This window comes from Aquila chrysaetos, chromosome 6, assembly GCF_900496995.4.
Source record: "Aquila chrysaetos chrysaetos chromosome 6, bAquChr1.4, whole genome shotgun sequence".
NCBI lineage: Eukaryota > Metazoa > Chordata > Aves > Accipitriformes > Accipitridae > Aquila > Aquila chrysaetos.
In genome coordinates, this window is record NC_044009.1 from 54,083,511 (window position 1) to 54,102,429 (window position 18,919).

General features: G+C 38.3%; 2 protein-coding genes across 20 annotated transcripts in view; one reads left to right on the forward strand and one right to left on the reverse strand.

Annotated features, from left to right (window-relative positions):
* TANC1 (tetratricopeptide repeat, ankyrin repeat and coiled-coil containing 1) overlaps positions 1-6,895 on the forward strand; it is a 104,013-nt gene extending 97,118 nt beyond the window's left edge. For all 8 annotated transcript variants that reach the window (XM_030016721.2, XM_030016718.2, XM_030016719.2 and 5 more), the window contains one exon: positions 493-6,895. In XM_030016721.2, coding sequence (XP_029872581.1) covers positions 493-1,864 — 1,372 coding nt within the window. In that variant the 3' untranslated portion in view covers positions 1,865-6,895. The remainder of the gene's footprint in view (positions 1-492) is intronic.
* Positions 3,203-18,919, reverse strand: part of WDSUB1 (WD repeat, sterile alpha motif and U-box domain containing 1) — a 33,091-nt gene continuing 17,374 nt past the window's right edge. For 10 of the 12 annotated variants that reach the window (XM_030016733.2, XM_030016735.2, XM_041124108.1 and 7 more), the window contains 5 exons: positions 18,404-18,444; positions 18,193-18,299; positions 17,130-17,309; positions 6,987-7,127; positions 3,203-3,666 (listed from right to left, as the gene is read on the reverse strand). In XM_030016733.2, coding sequence (XP_029872593.1) covers positions 3,503-3,666; positions 6,987-7,127; positions 17,130-17,309; positions 18,193-18,299; positions 18,404-18,444 — 633 coding nt within the window. In that variant the 3' untranslated portion in view covers positions 3,203-3,502. Of the gene's footprint in view, positions 3,667-6,002; positions 6,113-6,986; positions 7,128-17,129; positions 17,310-18,192; positions 18,300-18,403; positions 18,445-18,919 lie in introns of those variants that run through there. The other 2 variants (XM_041124109.1, XM_041124111.1) reach the window with 2 other exon arrangements.

An 18,919-nucleotide genomic window follows, 5' to 3' on the forward strand; every position in this document is an offset into this window, starting at 1 on the left:
AGTTCAAGACAAAAACAAGGGCAGAGAGGAGGAACCATCTCTTTAAGCTGCAAAAATACCAAACTACATTGGTATAGTTTAAGTATAGGGAGAGGTGCCTTTTTGATTCACCGTGTCTTTTCTAAGCAGAATAATAAATGGTCATGAAGCAGACTTCGGCAAGTTAACCACTCTGATGGTAACAGTAAAAGGCTTATGAGACAGAGAGTCAGTTCCTAGTGTTATTAGCAGCCTTCTGCTGCCTTCCTGAAAAAGCTGTTACGATACAAGGGGAAGGGTTTAGGCCCGGGGCTGCGCTTTCACTGTAGGAAAGAATTTCCTGGGTTTGGAGAACATCCAATTCTTACATTGTCACCACCTGCAGCAGGAGATGACAAATCAGAATATTTCTTTGAAAGTGGTGGAGGTGGATTAGTGGTAGGCAATGCTGAGACTCAGATTTGCCCCAGGTTTTTATTGCTTGCCTTTCTCTGCCCCCACCCCCCCAAACAGAAAGCTACTTGCTGCTCTTGCTGACTTACGTGAAGCCACACAGCTGTGTCCTACCAATCAAGAGATAAAACGTCTACTGGCTCGAGTAGAAGAGGAATGCAAACAGTTCCAGAGAACACAGCAACAGAAGCATCAGTCTCCACAGCTACTGCAGCAAATTAACAACTCTGATAATGAGGAGGAGGGCATTACACAAGGTGTGAATGATAACTTTAATCTTCAAGACAGGGAGGATGAACTGCTACACCCTGATGAATCCGTTTCCTCTCCACAAAGGCTGCAGTGTTCCTTAGCTGCTTCATCATACAGCAGGACCCTTCAAGAAGGTGTTCAGCAAAAAGCTAGATCTGTGTCCCCTCAAAGCAGAACAGGCAACAAATATCTGAGAGAGCCAGGCTTGATCGTGCAGCCAACAAAGCAGGCTCAGATTGTAAAAACCAATCAGCACCTGAGCTCCATCCAGCCTGGATCAAAAATGGGAAGCAGTCAATGTAATACAAAGACACAGTCATCTTTTCAGCATCTTCCTCAAAGTCCCTTGCCAGTCCGGCACTCTAAAATTCAGCATTTGGATGGGACAAGCACATTATCACCCGGAAGTGTTTCCACAGGTCCTACTTCTGAACTGTACAGTGAGAAGTTTATGTCCAGCCAGTGTTCCCATTCACAGCATAATGAGAATATCTCTTCTCATTCTTTTGCAAGTAAGTCTAAAACCGCTGACAGGTTAACAGCCCCTACTGAAACAAATTTCAGTGAAGCAAGGCAGCAAAGTCCTCTAACCAGTGATGTCTCTTCCAGTTCTCCATCCAGTAGTATGATTCTTGCCAGCTCCACCAGCAGCTTAACTTCAGCCAGTAGTTTTTCAGATAGTATTAAGGGGCTAGGCCCAGACGTTCGAGTCAAGGAGAGTAACGTTAATCAAGTTCAGAGTACTGTTGCTGAACACAGACCTCGCAATACCCCATTTATGGGAATCATGGATAAGACTGCAAGGTTTCAGCAGCAAAATACTCAATCCAGTCGCACTTGGCACTCTCAGGCATCGGATGGATTATCAACAACTGTTGCTTCTGGGGGCATTCAGTCCTCAAATTTTGAGCCATTCTCAGTCAAGCACTACCAAACTAAAATTTCGTCTACTGCTGCTGGCCCAGGAGATGGCAACCAGAATGGTATGCAAGCTAAAGAACGTGAGGAGCTTAAGTGCCAAATACCTACCCACTGTCAAGACAACAGAGCGCCTAAACAAGCTTCGCATTTATACCCAGATGCTGTATCAAAACAGCAGTCTCATATCAATAAGGAAGGCCATCTAAGTCATGTCATGTCTACAAAACCAAAGCGATCATTCATTGAATCAAACGTATAAATACAATTTTGTATATTTACAGGGATGTAAAACTTACTTAGCTCATAACATCACAGGGTTCTATACAAAATACCGATTGGCTGGTCACTTGTGAGTTTTGAGTAAGCAGTCCGCATTGGCCAGTACTTAATGGGATACAACCACTTTACACTGTTCCTACCATCACAGGACAGTTACAGTAACTGGAATAGCAAATCTGTGTAGAAAGAGTCAGTTAGGATCACCAATCCACCAAAATAGGACCTCAAGCAGAGAAATCCTTTCCATTACATTTTACCATTAAATAATACTTTCCTTTTCCATAGGGCTTTAATCTTGGCTTTTGGTTATATTACATCTCACCACTTACTTACTTACTTACATAATAATTGTGCCTCTATAATGCTTAAGTAAGTGCTTACTTCTCAAAACAGTGTTAAGAAAGATACCTGCTGCATAATACTCAGATCTGTATATGTATGCTTTTTTTAAAATCAAAGATAGTATTTTATCACTTTTCTAGTGGGATCTAATTTGGGTTGCATGATGTACATTTAGGAAGCATAAATAATTTGTGTATGAGTAAACTACAAGTAAGTGGCCATGTTTTGACATGTAAATATAACTATTTTAGTAACTAGAAGAAATCAAGTAAAATAAACAGTGACATTTGCATGTGTATTGAAAGGCTTTGACCATATTGGTTATTGCACTGAAGAACACAATATTATGGCATATTAACAATAATCGCACTTTATATAGTTTATCTAATCACCTTTGGGTGCTATCTTAAAGCAGAATGATTTATTGTTTATTTGCGAAAAAGGTACAGCAATGAAATGTTCAGTAAGTATTTTTATGGGAAACCCAAGAAATTGATGGAGTGAAGACAAAAGTTTGAGGAAAAGTGTATGTACAGTTGCATGATGGGATGAAGTCGTGAAGGTTTTTTTTGGAGGAAAGAAGATTTTTATACTGGCAAAAACAGCCTGAAAATAAACAGATGTAGTGACATTCCTATGAGTGCAATTAGGTTGGAGTGGTCAACTTTACATAGTCAGTCACTTTTCACGTCTTGTTTGTATGCAGTGTTTTATGTACATTGTAAACAGCCGTACCCATTTTTACAAATTCTTTTTGAGTTTGCATCATTATGCTTTAGCTTATTTATTGTTTACTGTTTCTTTGATATTTTGTACAAGTCCTATATTAGCCTTGTCCTGTAGTTCTATTTTTGCACACTACTGTATTTTTTTCCGTACAAAATAAAGATTATTAATATACCTGTGGGATGAGATGCAGTCACTGACGGTTACGGGAGAAACTCTCTCCCAACTTTTCCAAAACTCATAAATGTAGTGAAAATTTTGAGACAACTTTATTTGAAAAAACTGTGAATCTGAATACTTCATTTCTTAAACAGATATACTGCAAAGTAAAATTACCAGTAACTTAACTTAAAACGTTTTTCGGGAATTCCCTGGGAGCTTCCAACAGTGAAGATTCTCCTTCTAACAAACAACCACTTAAATGACAGCCACATATTAGAACAGAAACACATTTTTTTTCTCTCCAATTGTTTCTGATAGAGTTACTTCCTTTAGCTACATACAATTTCATTTCCATTAATTTTAACAAACAACTTCAAAACTAAGTGGTTTAACTGTATTTCTGCTGAGTCTCCAGCCAGCGACTGATAGCCATTTTTAGTGTCCTATTTGGTGTAAGCATAAGAGAGGGGAGAGGAAGATTCGTCATGGGACTAGATCGTCTTCTAGTGCTGATCCAGTTTTCCATTGCTTCCTTTTCATAGGAGTAGCCATCTACAAAGAAACCACCATCAACAGCTTATGCTACAGATGCCTGGGCACTGTTACGCTGTACAGCTTGTAGCTATTTAAATTTAAAAGGGATGTAAGGGGATCAGTATTTCCAAACAGAAAAACTGAGATACAGAAAAATGGTCTGTGAAAGCTTTACCATAAACTGAAACATATTTGTTTCAAATTACATAGTTAAACATACTACAATAAAACTTTATACAGCAGTATTAAGATCAAAATTTGGTTCAACCTTTCTAAATTATACTGTACTCAGCAAACTAACCAGTACAAGCTATTTTAGAAAGCACTGCAAATTTGTCAAATAAGTTACAGCTGCATAGGTTCATTGATGACTTCAAAGCAGCATATTGTCTGAAAAACTCTTGCAGCTGTGTCTGAAGACACCCCCTCCCTGCCCCATGCCACCTATGGCTGTAAGGACACACAAAATAGAGATGCCTTTAGAAAAGGCTCTGTGTGTACATACACGGATGTTTTGCTGCTGTAGTGATTTCAGTTGGCTTGGAATTTTGCCTCGTGTGTCTGTTTGTTAGCAGCAGAGGCATGCCAGCAAGAGACCTTTGCTAAACTAGCCCTTTCCCACCCAAGGGATTGTCTCTGATGAGGTCACGGGATTAAGCCAAATTCATGCATGAACTGGTGACTAAGGTACACAACAGGACCAAATTACATAAAGACTTCCTGTGTCCTTATTTGTGGTTAAGGAATTACCTACCGTACAGATAAAGTTCATTACAAGGCTGTAAAAAGGAATCATCTGAGCAAGAATCACTGAACCAGTGAGGTGACTGGCCAGGAAACTGCATTGACAATCAGCATTTATAACAACAGTGCTTACTCAGTTCCTTTAAAGGAAATCAGGGGATGCTCATCAAGTTGCCTGTAACTGCAGTTGCTTAGCTCTGTGATGTTTCTCTGTGGTGTTTAGTTCTAAATTACTCTGAAGACACCATACTAGACACTGTCAAGCCTCACCAAGCATTTGCAAGTAATATTCTCCCCCCCACCCCAGTACTTTGAGAAATACATCGCAATGTTTGTATTTGCTAGTTAAGGACAATGGGAGAGGGAAAATAAAGGGTACTGAACCATTACTATACATGAAACAGAGTTGTTAATAAAACCAGCATGTCAGTTAGTTTAAAAAAAAAAGAAAAAGTGCCTAAGGTGGGGGAACTCCCTGCCAAACAAAAAAAAACAACCAAACAAAAAAAAGCTGTGCTTTACCAAAAAAATAATACATAAATGGCATATTGGTGTTAAAGGCAGTGCATGCCTTTGGTTAATAAAACCATTAGATTTTAATCACAATCTAAACAATCATTTCCGTTTAGCCAGATAAAAAGTACTTCACTAACTTTTTAAAAATTATTTTCACTTCAGGAACCCTTTATAGTTTAAAAAAAAAAAAAAAAAAAGGACAATGATAGCTGACCATGAATATAAACAGTTCAGGCTAGTTTCATGTTTCTATCTCCCTCTGACTGCAAAGCACCAAAATACATTATGCACGTTACATAAGACTTCCTTTTCAGTTTGAATGATCCATAATATGAACTAAAACCTCATTAACATCTAATGGCTAACACAACTAAAGACTGCTGCTGTGCAGTACTCAGCGATGAACACTCAGCGGGCTGACCAAGCCCCGAGTTGGGCACTTGGCCCTCGACGCCCATCTAGTTTCAAGATTTCAGTCTTCCAGTCAGCACCGTAACAAGCTGCTACTTAAAGAACAGAAATAGAGGAATAAACCCCACCCCACCCTGCCACGTATTAGCACAATCACCCAGGAACACCTCCATCTGATGAAATACAAACCTGTGTCCTCCACCCCTCCTCTAACACAGGGCAACACTCTATTTCCTTCCCCTTTATTGAACATCGGCCACTTACTTAACATGGAAAAAAAATCTTATTAGGCTGGTCACTTGAGTAAAAGAAATAAATAGGCAGTTTGGCATTCTACCTTCTATTTAGTTTTCCTTAAATTCTACATAGCACAAAAGCATAAAAGTTTTACTTAACTCTTACTTAGCTTACTAACCTAAACAAAATACCCAGCTCACTTCAGTTAGTTACTTTCTAATCTCAGAAATATCTAAATTCCTCCAATTTGAATCTGCAAAATTGCCTACATCTTAAAGTCAGCCGCGTTCATACTACAGGAACTTCAGTTCTACAGTGTCAAGCAGTGAAGTAGCTAGTTAGTGAATACAGAAGTTTACGAACACAGAACTATACTTTCCTTTACCTGTCTTGCCACAAACCAACCTTTCTCCTGCTGCAATAGCTAACATTTCTGTTATTATTCATCAACTTCTATAAAAATAAAGCAGTGTGAGGAACTCCCAGATATGCCCACCTGATGCTCTGAAAAGCAGAGGAGTCCCATGTTTCAGGACAGCAGTGTAACACGCAAATACTGAAAGGCACACGGGCATTATTTATTAGCTACTAAATACTATAACTGATCACACACTGTGAACGTTTTATTTTAAAAGGTCAACAGTTTCTCTTTAAAATGCCTGTTTCATTTTGTAATATACATGTGAACAGTAACTGGCAGTAATTTTCAACTTCTGAACAAAACTATCCTGCTCTAAAGCGATGTATCCTTATTTCAAAATCATATAAAGAAAAGGATATGCAAGGCTGTCCCCCTACTGCTACTGTTTCGAAGCTCAAGCCCTGTTAAGTCCAGTGCTTGCCACTCTAGCGGTTAGCAAATGTCTTCATATTTTTAATGTTTTAATTCTCAAAAATCTGGCCTGATACCTCAAAACTGTATGAAATTAGTCACTGTTCACGGAACATAAAAAAATATACTGGTCTTTTGATGACCATATGGTCCCCCCACCAAGATCAGAACTATAAAACACTAGTTCTTCATAAAATGTTTTAACTACATAACATCTTCTGCTCCTTGCATATCTCAGTTCCAAGGTCTTGCTGAATTTAAATGAATCTCATTCTGTACAAACTTTTAAGTGCTATACGCGTGGTGTGCTAAGAGTAGCAATGAGCCTGGTTCTTGGTCGTCCCCCCCCGCCCCCAGGGTGCACAATTCCATTTTGCACTTACCGAGACAACTCTGTAATTAGGCTTGTAATTACATTTGCAAAAGCACATAAAGGAAGGAACATAACAGTATTCTTCTCTGTATCAGCGATGTAATTGGGCAAATTAAACATTTACCACAGTTCTATTTTGTTGCAACAGCTATTTGATTTTTGTGTCCCCACACCTATCTTTACCCTTAAGCAATTCATTTTAGTCAACGCCATTTAAAGACATACCTGCTGCAATGACAGGATCCTTCATAAGCTCCCTTGTTATAGGGCACAAGAACTCATCGGGGATAGTAACAGAAACAGAGATCGTTGTCATCCGCAGTTCTTCAATTTTCTGGAGGACTTTACTGCGCAGGCCTAGAGACTCTGAAAAGTTAATTGTATGTTGAAGCAGACAACACAGACATGTACAGCAAAGAGGTTAGGCCTTGCATTAATTAGGAGTTGTGTTATAGGAGACACAGCTCCATCTCACCACCCCCACCTAATACAGAAAAATCTGCAGACAGCCCTGGCCGCCACTACAAACAGCCCAACTACAGCATGTCACTCCTGCTGGCTAACAGTAACTCTGTGGAGTAATGAAAACAAACAGTAAAACACATGCAAGTGCAACATTGCTGCAAAGACACAGCTACCCAGCAGAACAGCATTTTACTTGATGCATAATAGAATCACACACATTGCCCCATGTGCAAAGCTAACTGCAGATAAAACTGAGATGGGGTGGAAGATAGCAGTGTTTCTCCCTTGAAACTGGACTACGTAAGCAACAGTGTGACGGCATAAGAGTGCACAAGTGCCATCATCACCTCCAAACAGAAGGCTACCTCCCACCAAAGCACCTGAATGACTACTCGTCACCCTTGAACCAGGTTTGCCCTGCAGTTTGGCACAGGGTCATATTTATGTCACCATTATGGACATAAAGTGCTAAAGTTGTCACATATCAGTAGAGAGTAATGTTCAGATGTTGCTTAATCTCCCCAAAAGTCTAATTCCAATAAGGCTGAGCACACTTAACAGGACTCTGTTGTTGGTGTAGCATTACACAAAACAAGATGAGAAGGATGTGGTATTACTCCACTTCCAACCCTCTGTGTAACAGCTTAGTGGTTTACCACTCCCCCTAGGCACCAGGCAGTCTGGATTCCAGTGTGCTTTTGGCTGTGCAGCATCAAGTCCACCATTCTCACTTCCCAAGTGTATACATCAACTGCTCTTCTAGTAGTATTACACCAAACAGGACAGCAAAATTCCCTGACACTGTAGCAGGATCAGGAGACTCCATTAAGAGGTTCTGGCCCCTGTTCCTTACGTTCTTCACACTGCATACTTGAAGAAAAAGCATACAAAGTAGAACCATTCACCCAAGTATAAGCTTACTAGGATATATTTAATCTTCTACCTTTGAGCCATGTCTACACAACACACATAAAATTAGACTCGCACAGAGGTTCTGAGAGTTTGCATCCAGGCCTTATGAGTTCTTGTGACTCTCCTACTAGAGATCAAGAACCACATTCCTACTTCTTGAATTCAGGCCACCATTAACATACACATTGACCTTCACTGTAAGTGGTAACATTGAGTGCCAATTTACAAAATGGAAGCATGCAGGACCAAGAACAAAACCACATGCCAGTTGTAGCAGTTCCATTCCTTAGTGTGATTTACAGTTTGATTGACCCATTTTTAAAAATGGTAAAAAGGAGGAACCTGGGAATTATCAACCAGTCAGCCTCACCTCTGTGCCTTGTAAGAACATGGAACAGATCCTCCTGTAAGCTATGTCAAGGCATATGGATGACAAGGAGGTGATTAGAGACAGCCAACATGGCTTCACAAAGGGTAAATCATGCCTGACTAATCTGGTGGCCTTCTGTGACTGCTTTGGTGGACAAGGGAAGATCTACTGATGTCATCTACCTAGACTTCTGTAAGGCCTTTAACGTGGTACCAGACAACATCCTTGTCTCTAAATTAGATGGATTTGATGGATGGACTGTTAGAAGGATAAGGAGTTGGCTGGCTGGCCGTGTCCAAAGAGTCGCAATCAGTGGCTCAATGTCCAGTAACGAGTGGTGTCCCTCAAGGGTCCGTACTTCGACCAGTACTATTTACTGTCTTCACTCGTGACACAGGCAGTGGCACTGAGCACACCCTTGGCAAGTTTGCAGGTGACAGCAAGTTGAGTGGTGCAGTTGATTCGTTCGAGGGAAGGGATGCCATTCAGAGGGAGCTTGGCAGGCTTGAGGAGTGGGCCAACTCATGAAGTTCAGAAAGGCCGAGTGCAAGGTCCTGCACGTGGGTCAGGACAATCCCCAGTATCGGTACAGAATGGGGGATGAGTGGATTGAGACCAGCCCTGCGAAGAAGGACTTGGGAATATTGGTAGATGAAGAATGAGGTGTGAGCTGGCACTGTGTGCTTGCAGCCCAGAAATCCAGTCGTATCTTGGGTTGGATCAGAAGAAGCGTGGCCAGCAGGTTGAGGGAGGTGATTCTGCCCCTCTGCTCGGGTCTCATCAGACGCCACGTGGAGCACTGCGTCCAGCTCTGGGGTCCTCAGTACAAGACATGGACCTGTTAGAGCAGGTCCAGAGGAGGGCCAAAAAAATGGTCACGGGGCTGGAACCCCTCTGCTGTGAAGAAAGGCTGAGAGCATTGGGTTTGTTCAGCCTGGAGAAGACTCGACTCTGGGGAGACCTGAATGCGGCCCTTCAGTATATAAAGGGGGATCATAAGATAGACGGAGAGAGACTTTTTAGCAGGGCCTGCAGTGACCGGACAAGGGGCAGTGGTTTTAAACTGAAAGAGGGCAGATTTTGATTGGACACAAGAAGAATTTTTTTTACTGTGACAGGTTTGCCCAGAGAGGTTGTGGATGCCCCATCCCTGGAAGTGTTCAAGGTCAGGCTGGATGGGGCTTTGAGCAACCTGGTCTAGTGGAAGGTGTCCCTGCCCATGGCAGGGGAGGTGGAACTAGATGAACTTTGAGGGTCCCTTCCAACCCAAACCATTCTGTGATTCTATGATAGCATGTGTGCAAAATTACCTTCCTGATACCCCCTTTTTTCCCCACATCATCTGTCAGTCTCCTGGTTTCTGCCACATGGCAAGTATCACGCCTATTCACTTCTTAAGCTGTGTCTTTCTCCCACTCTACCATGACAGAGTGAGTGTTTAACTTCTAACTGTGCCAGATTTTAAAAAAATAACAAAACATGACCCTGCCAGAGGAACCCTGAAAAAGCTCATCAACAAATCTTAGGATGGTCTTTTAATATTAGTCTTAAAAAAATGCCTTTAAAATATTGACACAACTTTGAAAGCTTAAAACATTTAAATTAACATAAACATTGCTTTAAATTTAATACAAACCATAAAATGGCAAGATCCAAAATAAAAGGAGCTGGCACAGTATAAAGAACTAATTTCAAGCCACAAATACAGTCATTTCTCTAAGTGCCTGATATGTTACAAAACACACTATTGGCGCAGTTACTGTCTGTTTGCAGGGATTAAAAAAGTAATTACAGAGTAAAAATCTGAATACCACTAACATTACAGGGACTGATTGCTTTTTTACTGACTGCAGTGGCCTTCCAGTCATGCTAAATGTAAGGACGTGCCATTTCAGTAAAAGCATAATTCGCTGGATTTCCCTTAACCTTCACATTAGCTTTTGTCATACAAGGGCATTTACATCTGTTACAATACACTACACCTGTTGCATAGTATTGCTGTCCTATGGCTTACAAAGGGACGACTGAAGAATGCCCGAACCTGTGTTTTTTAAAAGATTAATATCCTCCTAATCTAAAAATAAAACTACAAACACAGTTGTGTTTCTGCCATGCTGCCTTGTTTTCTTTCAGACTGTTTAGTTCAGACGCACTGAAGCCAATAAAGTGAAGACGCATCAACAGTAACTTTGCTGTCTTCAAACAATGCATCAAAACAACAATAAGGTGTGTTTGTACAGTGTGCCTGCAAATTACACTTCATTGTTGTATGCTCCTATTTCATGAAAGATAAGGTCTTAGACTTGCAGCACCTCAATGTTCAGGCAATGCTTGTGTAAGCACCTGTATAAAAATGGAAATAACTTATCTTCACAATTAAATCGTACACTGGCATTCCTCTCCCCAGAAAAGTGCATCACATTTATAATGAGGTGCACTCTCATTCACACAGTATCAATAAAACCATAAAACTTCATTTACTCCCAACTGTCCATTCTTAAAAAAAACAAAAAAAATAACCTCACGGTGGATAATCCCCTTGGCAAGATTATGATAAACCTTAAAAAACCTAGGTAAGACATACTGAAGACCTCATGATACACACAGACCTCTACCTTGTGCTCAAGGTCTCAGTAATAGAGCTCCTTTATTATTACAATGCATGAGATTGCTCCCACCAGACCTCACTACTGTGCAACACTGCTACTGCTAAACTGATTCTCTTCTGTCAGTTCTAGAGAACAAAGTAAGAGTATCTTGATGAGTTGCTCAACTCTCTGTATTTTTTTTTTAAATATCTGGCACAGAAAATATTATGAAACGGCTTAAAAGCTGCTAACTTAAATTTGGATTCATGGTAGGGCTTTACACTTACATATTATATTGAGATTAATATACGGGAACCAAAATCTTTTATAAATTCTCATCAAGTTTGATGCTTGATTCCAACCACTAAAGGTGGGGAGGTGGTGGGGATACACACACTCCGTTTATTCCCACACATTGTGCAGAATCGATTTATACTTCTCATTCATGAGAAACAAAACCAAATACCACAGTGGCATGACTACCTGCAAAGCAGCATAAGACATCAGTGCTTCGATTATGCTATTTAAAATGCTATATTAAATGACTGACGTTTATGGTTTCGCTATCAAACAAGACAGCCCAAGCAGAAAGCTGTGAAAGGACCATGCGCTCACTCCATGTAAACACAAATAGTGCATATTTGATGTAGGGGGGAAAAAAGCCCCCAAACAGCTGTATCCAAAAGGAAACTCATGCTGCAAAAATGCATGCAACTTCTGACCAAAACTGAACATCTTACATGTTGGGACAGAAGAATGACATTTCAGAAGAAATTGTTTTCAAAAAACTTGATTAAAACGCCCAGTAGCCTAGTCATCATTATCTTTTATACTGATGTACAGCTCCAGTCTAACATACACTTAGTGTTCACAACTGGTATTTTTAGATTTGATGGTATATGAATATATTATTACAAATGTTCTCAAATTAGATATAGCAATGTACTATTGCAAGTGAAGGTCACAGATCTGATTCTTGGCAGAAAACAAAATCCCTTAAAAAAAAAATAAAAATCCAATTGTGGAGATGGCTAGGGGAAGAAGGGTCTGTTACTGTGAGCAGTAAGAATCTTTGGGTTTAGTAAAGATTCAATTCATTCAATTCAGTTCAGTTAAACATAATCAGTCTCTTTTGCATAAAAATGACCTGTGCAGCCTGAGTGCTGGTATTTTGTCTGAGTCTCTGAAAATTGCATAGTTTTGGTTGTAATTTTTTTAAAGAAAGAATACTCTAATCTGAGAGTTGTGGGACTTGCAAACTCTCCTCTTTACAACGTACATATTGTGGTATAAACTCTTATTCATAGAATCATAGAATCATTTAGGTTGGAAAAGACCTTCAAGATCATCGAGTCCAACCATCAACCATGCCCACTAAACCACGTCCTGAAGTACCCTGTCTACTCGCTTTTTGAATACCTCCAGGGATGGTGACTCAACCACTTCCCTGGGCAGCCTATTCCAATGTATTCATGATCATGTAAGGCATCACAAATACCAATTAACACTTATTCCCCCATGAAGGACCACAAGTTTATTTAAGTATCCTAAAACTGATCTGAGTACTTATTATTACCTATTTACTGAGAATACACAATAGCTGTGAATCTGAAAAAAGAGCTGTATCTGTGTTTGAGACAGCAGCCATTCTTTCCAACTTAGTTGTGAGTATAAGAGGAAAAAAGAAATCTGACAATGAGAAAAGTAATTTTAAAGTTCTATAAACTGTCACACTACAATTTTAACCTGTCAAGATTGGAAATGCATCCCAGATATCAGTAATCTTCCTCTTGCAGCAGCATAAAACATGCCTCCTTTTAAAAATTATTTTATGTCAAAAACCTGTGAGTGTAATGTGTCACAATTTTTTCTTCCCATCTAGTAGTGGTAAATACTAGTTCCTACTCTGGTTCATTTTCCATCTTCAGTACTGAAATAGAGTTCATAAAACAGTCTTCCAACCAGCTGCTCTACTCCGTCTGCAGAGTGCCAAGCAGACTGGCCTTAACACACCAGTGCTTGCAGCTTCACCATATAATTAATCAGCTGCCTCAAACAATGTGTGCAAAGGGATAAAACTCAGTCACACTGATACGCAAGTCATTTTAATCAGCAAAGACAAAATATGTCACCGAGTAAGAAAAATATATGCCAAAGAAAAAAAATTAACCTACATTTCCTTAATAAGGACTATGTAATGACATATGTAAAGATAAAGACAATGTAAGAATTGAAACATAGTATTGAAATACAATAAAAGTTCATGCTTATTCTTAGGAAGAGCTGCATGGCAATTTTGTAAAAATGTACAAGATAGTTTGGGATCAAGAAAAATTAAGAATATAACCAAAGGAAAGAAAGGTAAAAAAGGAACCAAATAATTCTGTAGTTATAACTGGATTGTGAGGGCATCTTCCACAATCTTCATCACACGGGCAATTTTTCCTAAATTCCTCTCATGTAAACAGATTAAAGATTACTGCATCCAGTTTGCACTTCAATTAACTACCTTCTGATTAAATCTCTAGTCAGGGATTTAATTAAGAATTGTCCATGACACATCATCTTTTGAAAACTAGTTATAAAAGAACACTTAAAATAAGATGTTGTTGATACAGGCAAAGCATGTGCAATTTTCTGTTTAATCTATACTGAGAAATTCCCCTGAAGTTTACTCCTATGTCAGTATACATGTAGGGCATGGTGAATCACAAGTGATTCAAATTCTGCTCCAAAATATTGTTTTCAGGCTCATTCTCAGACCCAGAGTTTCTTGATAAAGATGTGAAAGAGGAAAGAACTTACTCATACTTTTTGTACATACCTAGAATGAAACCTTAAAACCAGAAGAGGAAGACAAAAAAAACCCCATCTTTGACAGCACATTGCTGATGAAGAGAAGACAAAGTCAAGCTGATCAGATATTTCAAAATTCAGTTTATGCATATTCATCCTTGCTTTATATTCTAAGGACACCCTGCAGTAAGTGAGGAAAGGGTTGAACTGTCTTTAAGACAATCTGTTCTGTTGACATACCTAACCCAAATCAGGATAGAGTCACATGAAAAGAAGCCTTCTCAATGTGCTGCAGAAGAAGGAAAAGTATTTGGAATGCCTCCAACTTCTTTACAATTTTTTGTATTACAGTACAAAATACTTTGTATGGCACTAAACCCTAAATTGAAGATGTGGTTTTCCAAAAATTAGACCTAGTCTCACCTCCTGCCCACCCTCTGCAAACAAACTGCAAGTCAAGATTCACCTTACATTAACAAATTCAGTTAGCCTGATAGGAAAAAAAGTATGCAGGCATGGAACAATGTACCCCCACTTTCTATTCTGAATTGGAAGAGGATGTGTATTCTTTTTTTTCTGATTCAACTGCATCACAGAATTGCAATGAATGTGTCATTGTGTCTGTTAAGAATGAGAAATCCTGAACTTTGTTGAATGTACACAAGCTTTTCAGCCAGAATGAATATAATGGTTACTTTACTTTTGCTCAACACCTTACAGAGTTTAATACAGTGTTATTTATATTATATGACAATTAGGTTAGAAAGAGGCTAGTTCCATTTGCATGGTAATGAAGCATTCTTTCAAAAAGCTGTCAAAAACAATCAAAGAAGCTAATGAAATGTTATGTGAACCACTTGCTGATCACTTTCTCTTAGATCAAATGCCTTCAAAGGCGCGTGGATACCCTTTTTATTAAATGCAAATCAGAGCTGATGCAAAGACTAACGGAACAAGAAATAAGCAGCTAATAAAAAATACTAGAAGAAAAAGCTCCTATCCTATCAATCATCAAGTAAAATGGTCTAAAAAACCTCCTTTGCAAAGACTGGAAAAAAAACTCAAGAGTTTCTTTGGCAAGATCTTATGGAACTGGTAAATGTTGTATTTTTAGAGCAAAGAAAACAGGTTATCAAAGAGAAAGGATGTACTCATTCAAGTATTTGTATAGTGATAGACTCCTAAAATTTAGTTAAACTGGAATAACACTGGAAAACATGCAATTTTTAGACAGTGTTTTCCTATTTTGTAAAAGCTTGAGCTATGGCAGATAGACATCAGTTCTTCAAGTCAAATATATCAGGCTACAATTTCTATTCTGTGCCAACTATAGGTGTAGAATGATATGTAGAAGCAGAATCACAAGCATTTACCACTTCAGAACTGATCGATTTGAATAATTTTGTTTGGTGACTTTGAGTAGTATATTTCATTATTTTGCTTTAAAAACATCTTTCATATAACCATTAAAGTGGAACTCATTGCTTCACATTGCATATATGCTGGTTCATATTTGTGGAGTAGCTTATGTTTATAAAGACAGTAAGTGATTTCAGTTAGAGCTTTTGTAAGAATTTCTTATAGCTGCCTGATACCTGTGAAAATCTGACTCCTTATCCTATAATCTTATGATGGGTGTTAAAGTACCTACTGAAGAAAAAGCATGGCAAAAGACCAAAGTCTTGAGAACAGAGACTGAGCAATGAGCATTTTACTTGATAATGGGAAAGAACATATTGAAGCTACTTCAGCTCATATGTACAATCAATCCTCACTGCATCCTTTTATAGCAAATGATTCAGAAAGCAACAGCTTCCCATAATTCAGCCTGTATTCTACATGTGCTCTGTCTAAAGCCACATCCATCCTTTGCATCTTATAGCCTGCCTTACAATGGGCTCTTAGAACTTAAGATTTTATTTTCTTATTTGAGTTTGAAATTGTTCTTGATAGTGTCATTACAAATCTATTACGCAACACATGCTTTTGTTGATTTTTTTCCCCCATAGAGAATGCTATGTTCAGCAGGTCAGTTCCCATCATTGGTCACACTTGCATTCAATTCTCACATAACTTTCTAGTCAGCATTATTTGATTAGCCTCAGCTGGTGATTGCTGCAACAGAGTTTTAGGCTACTCTAATGTTAAAGAAAATGTGTGCAGAAACTGATGAAGCTAAATGTCTTTCATGGATGACAATTCCTAACAGATTCCCAGCATCTCTATTGATTTCTAGAATTCAACAAAGCTAGTTGATGCACAGAGATAATATGATCTGATACTAACCAATACCACGCACGCACACACACACACATATAAAACAAAAAAGGAAGGGAGCAGTCTTCCTACAATGAAGAATACGAACTTCTAAAAATAAACCTGTACATTTTAAAAGGTTTCTTAACTCATTCAGCCTTTTGCTATACTTGCTCTCACTTTGGCAAACATACCAGCACCTAATTTACACCGAAATCTAGCCATCAAAATGAATAGAGAGTTTATATTCAGAAAGTTCCAGTGTAGTTCACCATCCTTAAATTTCTTATTTCAGAATTACTGCTGTAGAGTCATTACTAATACAGCACTTCCTTGTGATTGCTTCTAAAAAGTAATCACAGTTTTGCAGTAAAGTGACAGGACAATGTATTAACTAGGACACCTGATGAATTATAAAGTGTCTGAGCCAGGCAAGCTTTGCTTGATCCTTACTAAATGTCAAGATCAAATGCTTCATCTCCAAAATAAGTGAAAACTAAAACATACCTTGTGTTTTTCAATTATGGTAACACTGCACTGAAGAATTTCACTGCTAAATTCAAGGTAATTGATCACATAGTATTATAAACATGGCACTTTTGCAGACTGATAGGAAAAACTATAGAGTACCCTATTTACTAAAGTCAGAATCATTAAGTATGCACAAAAGCTGAAATTCCTTTTCCACAGCGTAATGATACAAGATATAAAAAGGAAAATAGAAACAAAAGCAGGTAAGACCACTTAACACGGCATTGTTGGTGGAAGTGCACTTTATGTCTCTAGGTATAAGTAAACAAACAAACAAACAAAGAGTATTGTGGATGATGTGACATTAGGGGTTTTTATCAGCCCTGGTAATGAAATAAAAATTCATTTCAGGGAGAAAAACATCCATGTATGGAACCAACTCATTTTCATTCCAACATTTCACACATTTACTCTAAAGATTAAAAACTCTTTGGATTTCTATACTCTTACCAATTTTTAATTCATTAGTCAGACTTTCTTTAGTAAGATTCAGCAGTTCCTTGCCATCAATGTTATTCATTTTGAAAAGCCCAACAAAGTCTGCTAAGTCTTGGGCACAAAGCCAGGCTGAAACATCGTCCTCTGACCAGTCCTCAACAGTCACCTTAGATTCATTTTCTACAGTTTTTCCTTTAGAAAGGAAACATAAAAGACAGTTAAAAAAACCCCAAACAACAACCTCCCCCACCAAAAAAACCCCAACGATTAAAAAAATCCCAGTTCTAAGAACAATGGCAGTACTGAATGCTGTTTTTCAAGTGTTCTCAGTACTATACGTTCCCCAACATCTAATAAAAGAGCTGCTTATTAGACATTACTTCGGGGGGGGGGCAATAATTTGGGTTTGCCTTTTACCTCTCAATTTTCAAAGTTTAGAGGAATTTAATCTCTTGGATGCCTACACTTCTGTCAAATCTGAACTGAACTAACAGACAGAAAAGTATCAGCAGACACCAAAACAAAGTTTCACATCTCCTTATAAAAGCAGGCCAAAGTCCAGACTTACTCTTGTGCTTTGGACAAAGACCTATATACCTTTGTTCCACATACTTTAGATGCTGATCTATTTTGTAACATTAATTATCCTAGTTTTTTTCACCTATAACAACTGGTAAGCTGTATTTCTTGTTGACAATTATGCTTGCAATTAGCATATTTTCTGTTTAACTCATCGCCAATGATACTTATCCAAAAAGTCTTTCAGTGCTCTGGGAATAATATTCACCTCTTAAATGCTGTCCAGAGAGTAAGAAATGGCAAATATTAGAAAAGACGACACAGCAGATTAATAAAATTAAAATACTTCTAGTATATCTTTTCTTTAAAAAAGATAATACCTCTGTAGGACATTAATACGATCAATTCAGAGAAAAGATAAATAACGTGCACATAATCCTGAGGTTACAAATTAACTCTATGTAAGAAAAAGTGGGTTTTTTGCATCTTCAGAAGGTGTCCCATAATTTTGTGCTTTAAATTTAAAGAACAGATTACAAATACTTCACACACTAACCTGCACAGGGTTGCTTAAGGTCAAACTGCCATATGTTCACAGTTTTATCCATTGAACCTGTGGCAAGTAAGGGACTATATGGTGCAAAAGCACAAGTTGTAACATATCTACAAATTAAAAAAAAAAAGTATAAAATTATGAAAATTCACAATAAAAGGATTTAATTTCTTTTATTTATTAACAGTAGAACAAAATCATACTGAATTCTTACCTGGTATGCTGAGACAAAGTATGAAGGGTATTGCCAGTACTCTGTAAAAGAATATTTGTGATTTTAAATCTTAAAGAATAAAAAGAATGTCCATTCATTTGTATACCTTCTTTCAAAATAAGGAGTAATATTGCTTCTTGGAAAATGACAGAAGTTAACCTTCAGAAAAGTTATACAACCTTGCCAAAGCCGATCAGCAGCAGAGTCAGAAACGCAACCTGAATGTCGTGCTTGAAGACCCCTATTCAATTCACTGGAACACTGCTATCCTTCAACAATCACCCAGCATGGAACTTTTAGCATAACAATGCCAGAAATACCAACTGAATTAATTACAACCATATTGGCTGGTTGCTCACGTGGATAAAAACATTTCTTCTACTAATCTAGGATTAGAAAAGACCAAAAGTGAAGAGGTAACTGAAATTCAAAGAGACTTCATGCTACAATCTTTCAGTTGGGCCAATAATTAATCACACCTGTGGTTCTCTTATTTGGCCACTAGATGCTACTAAA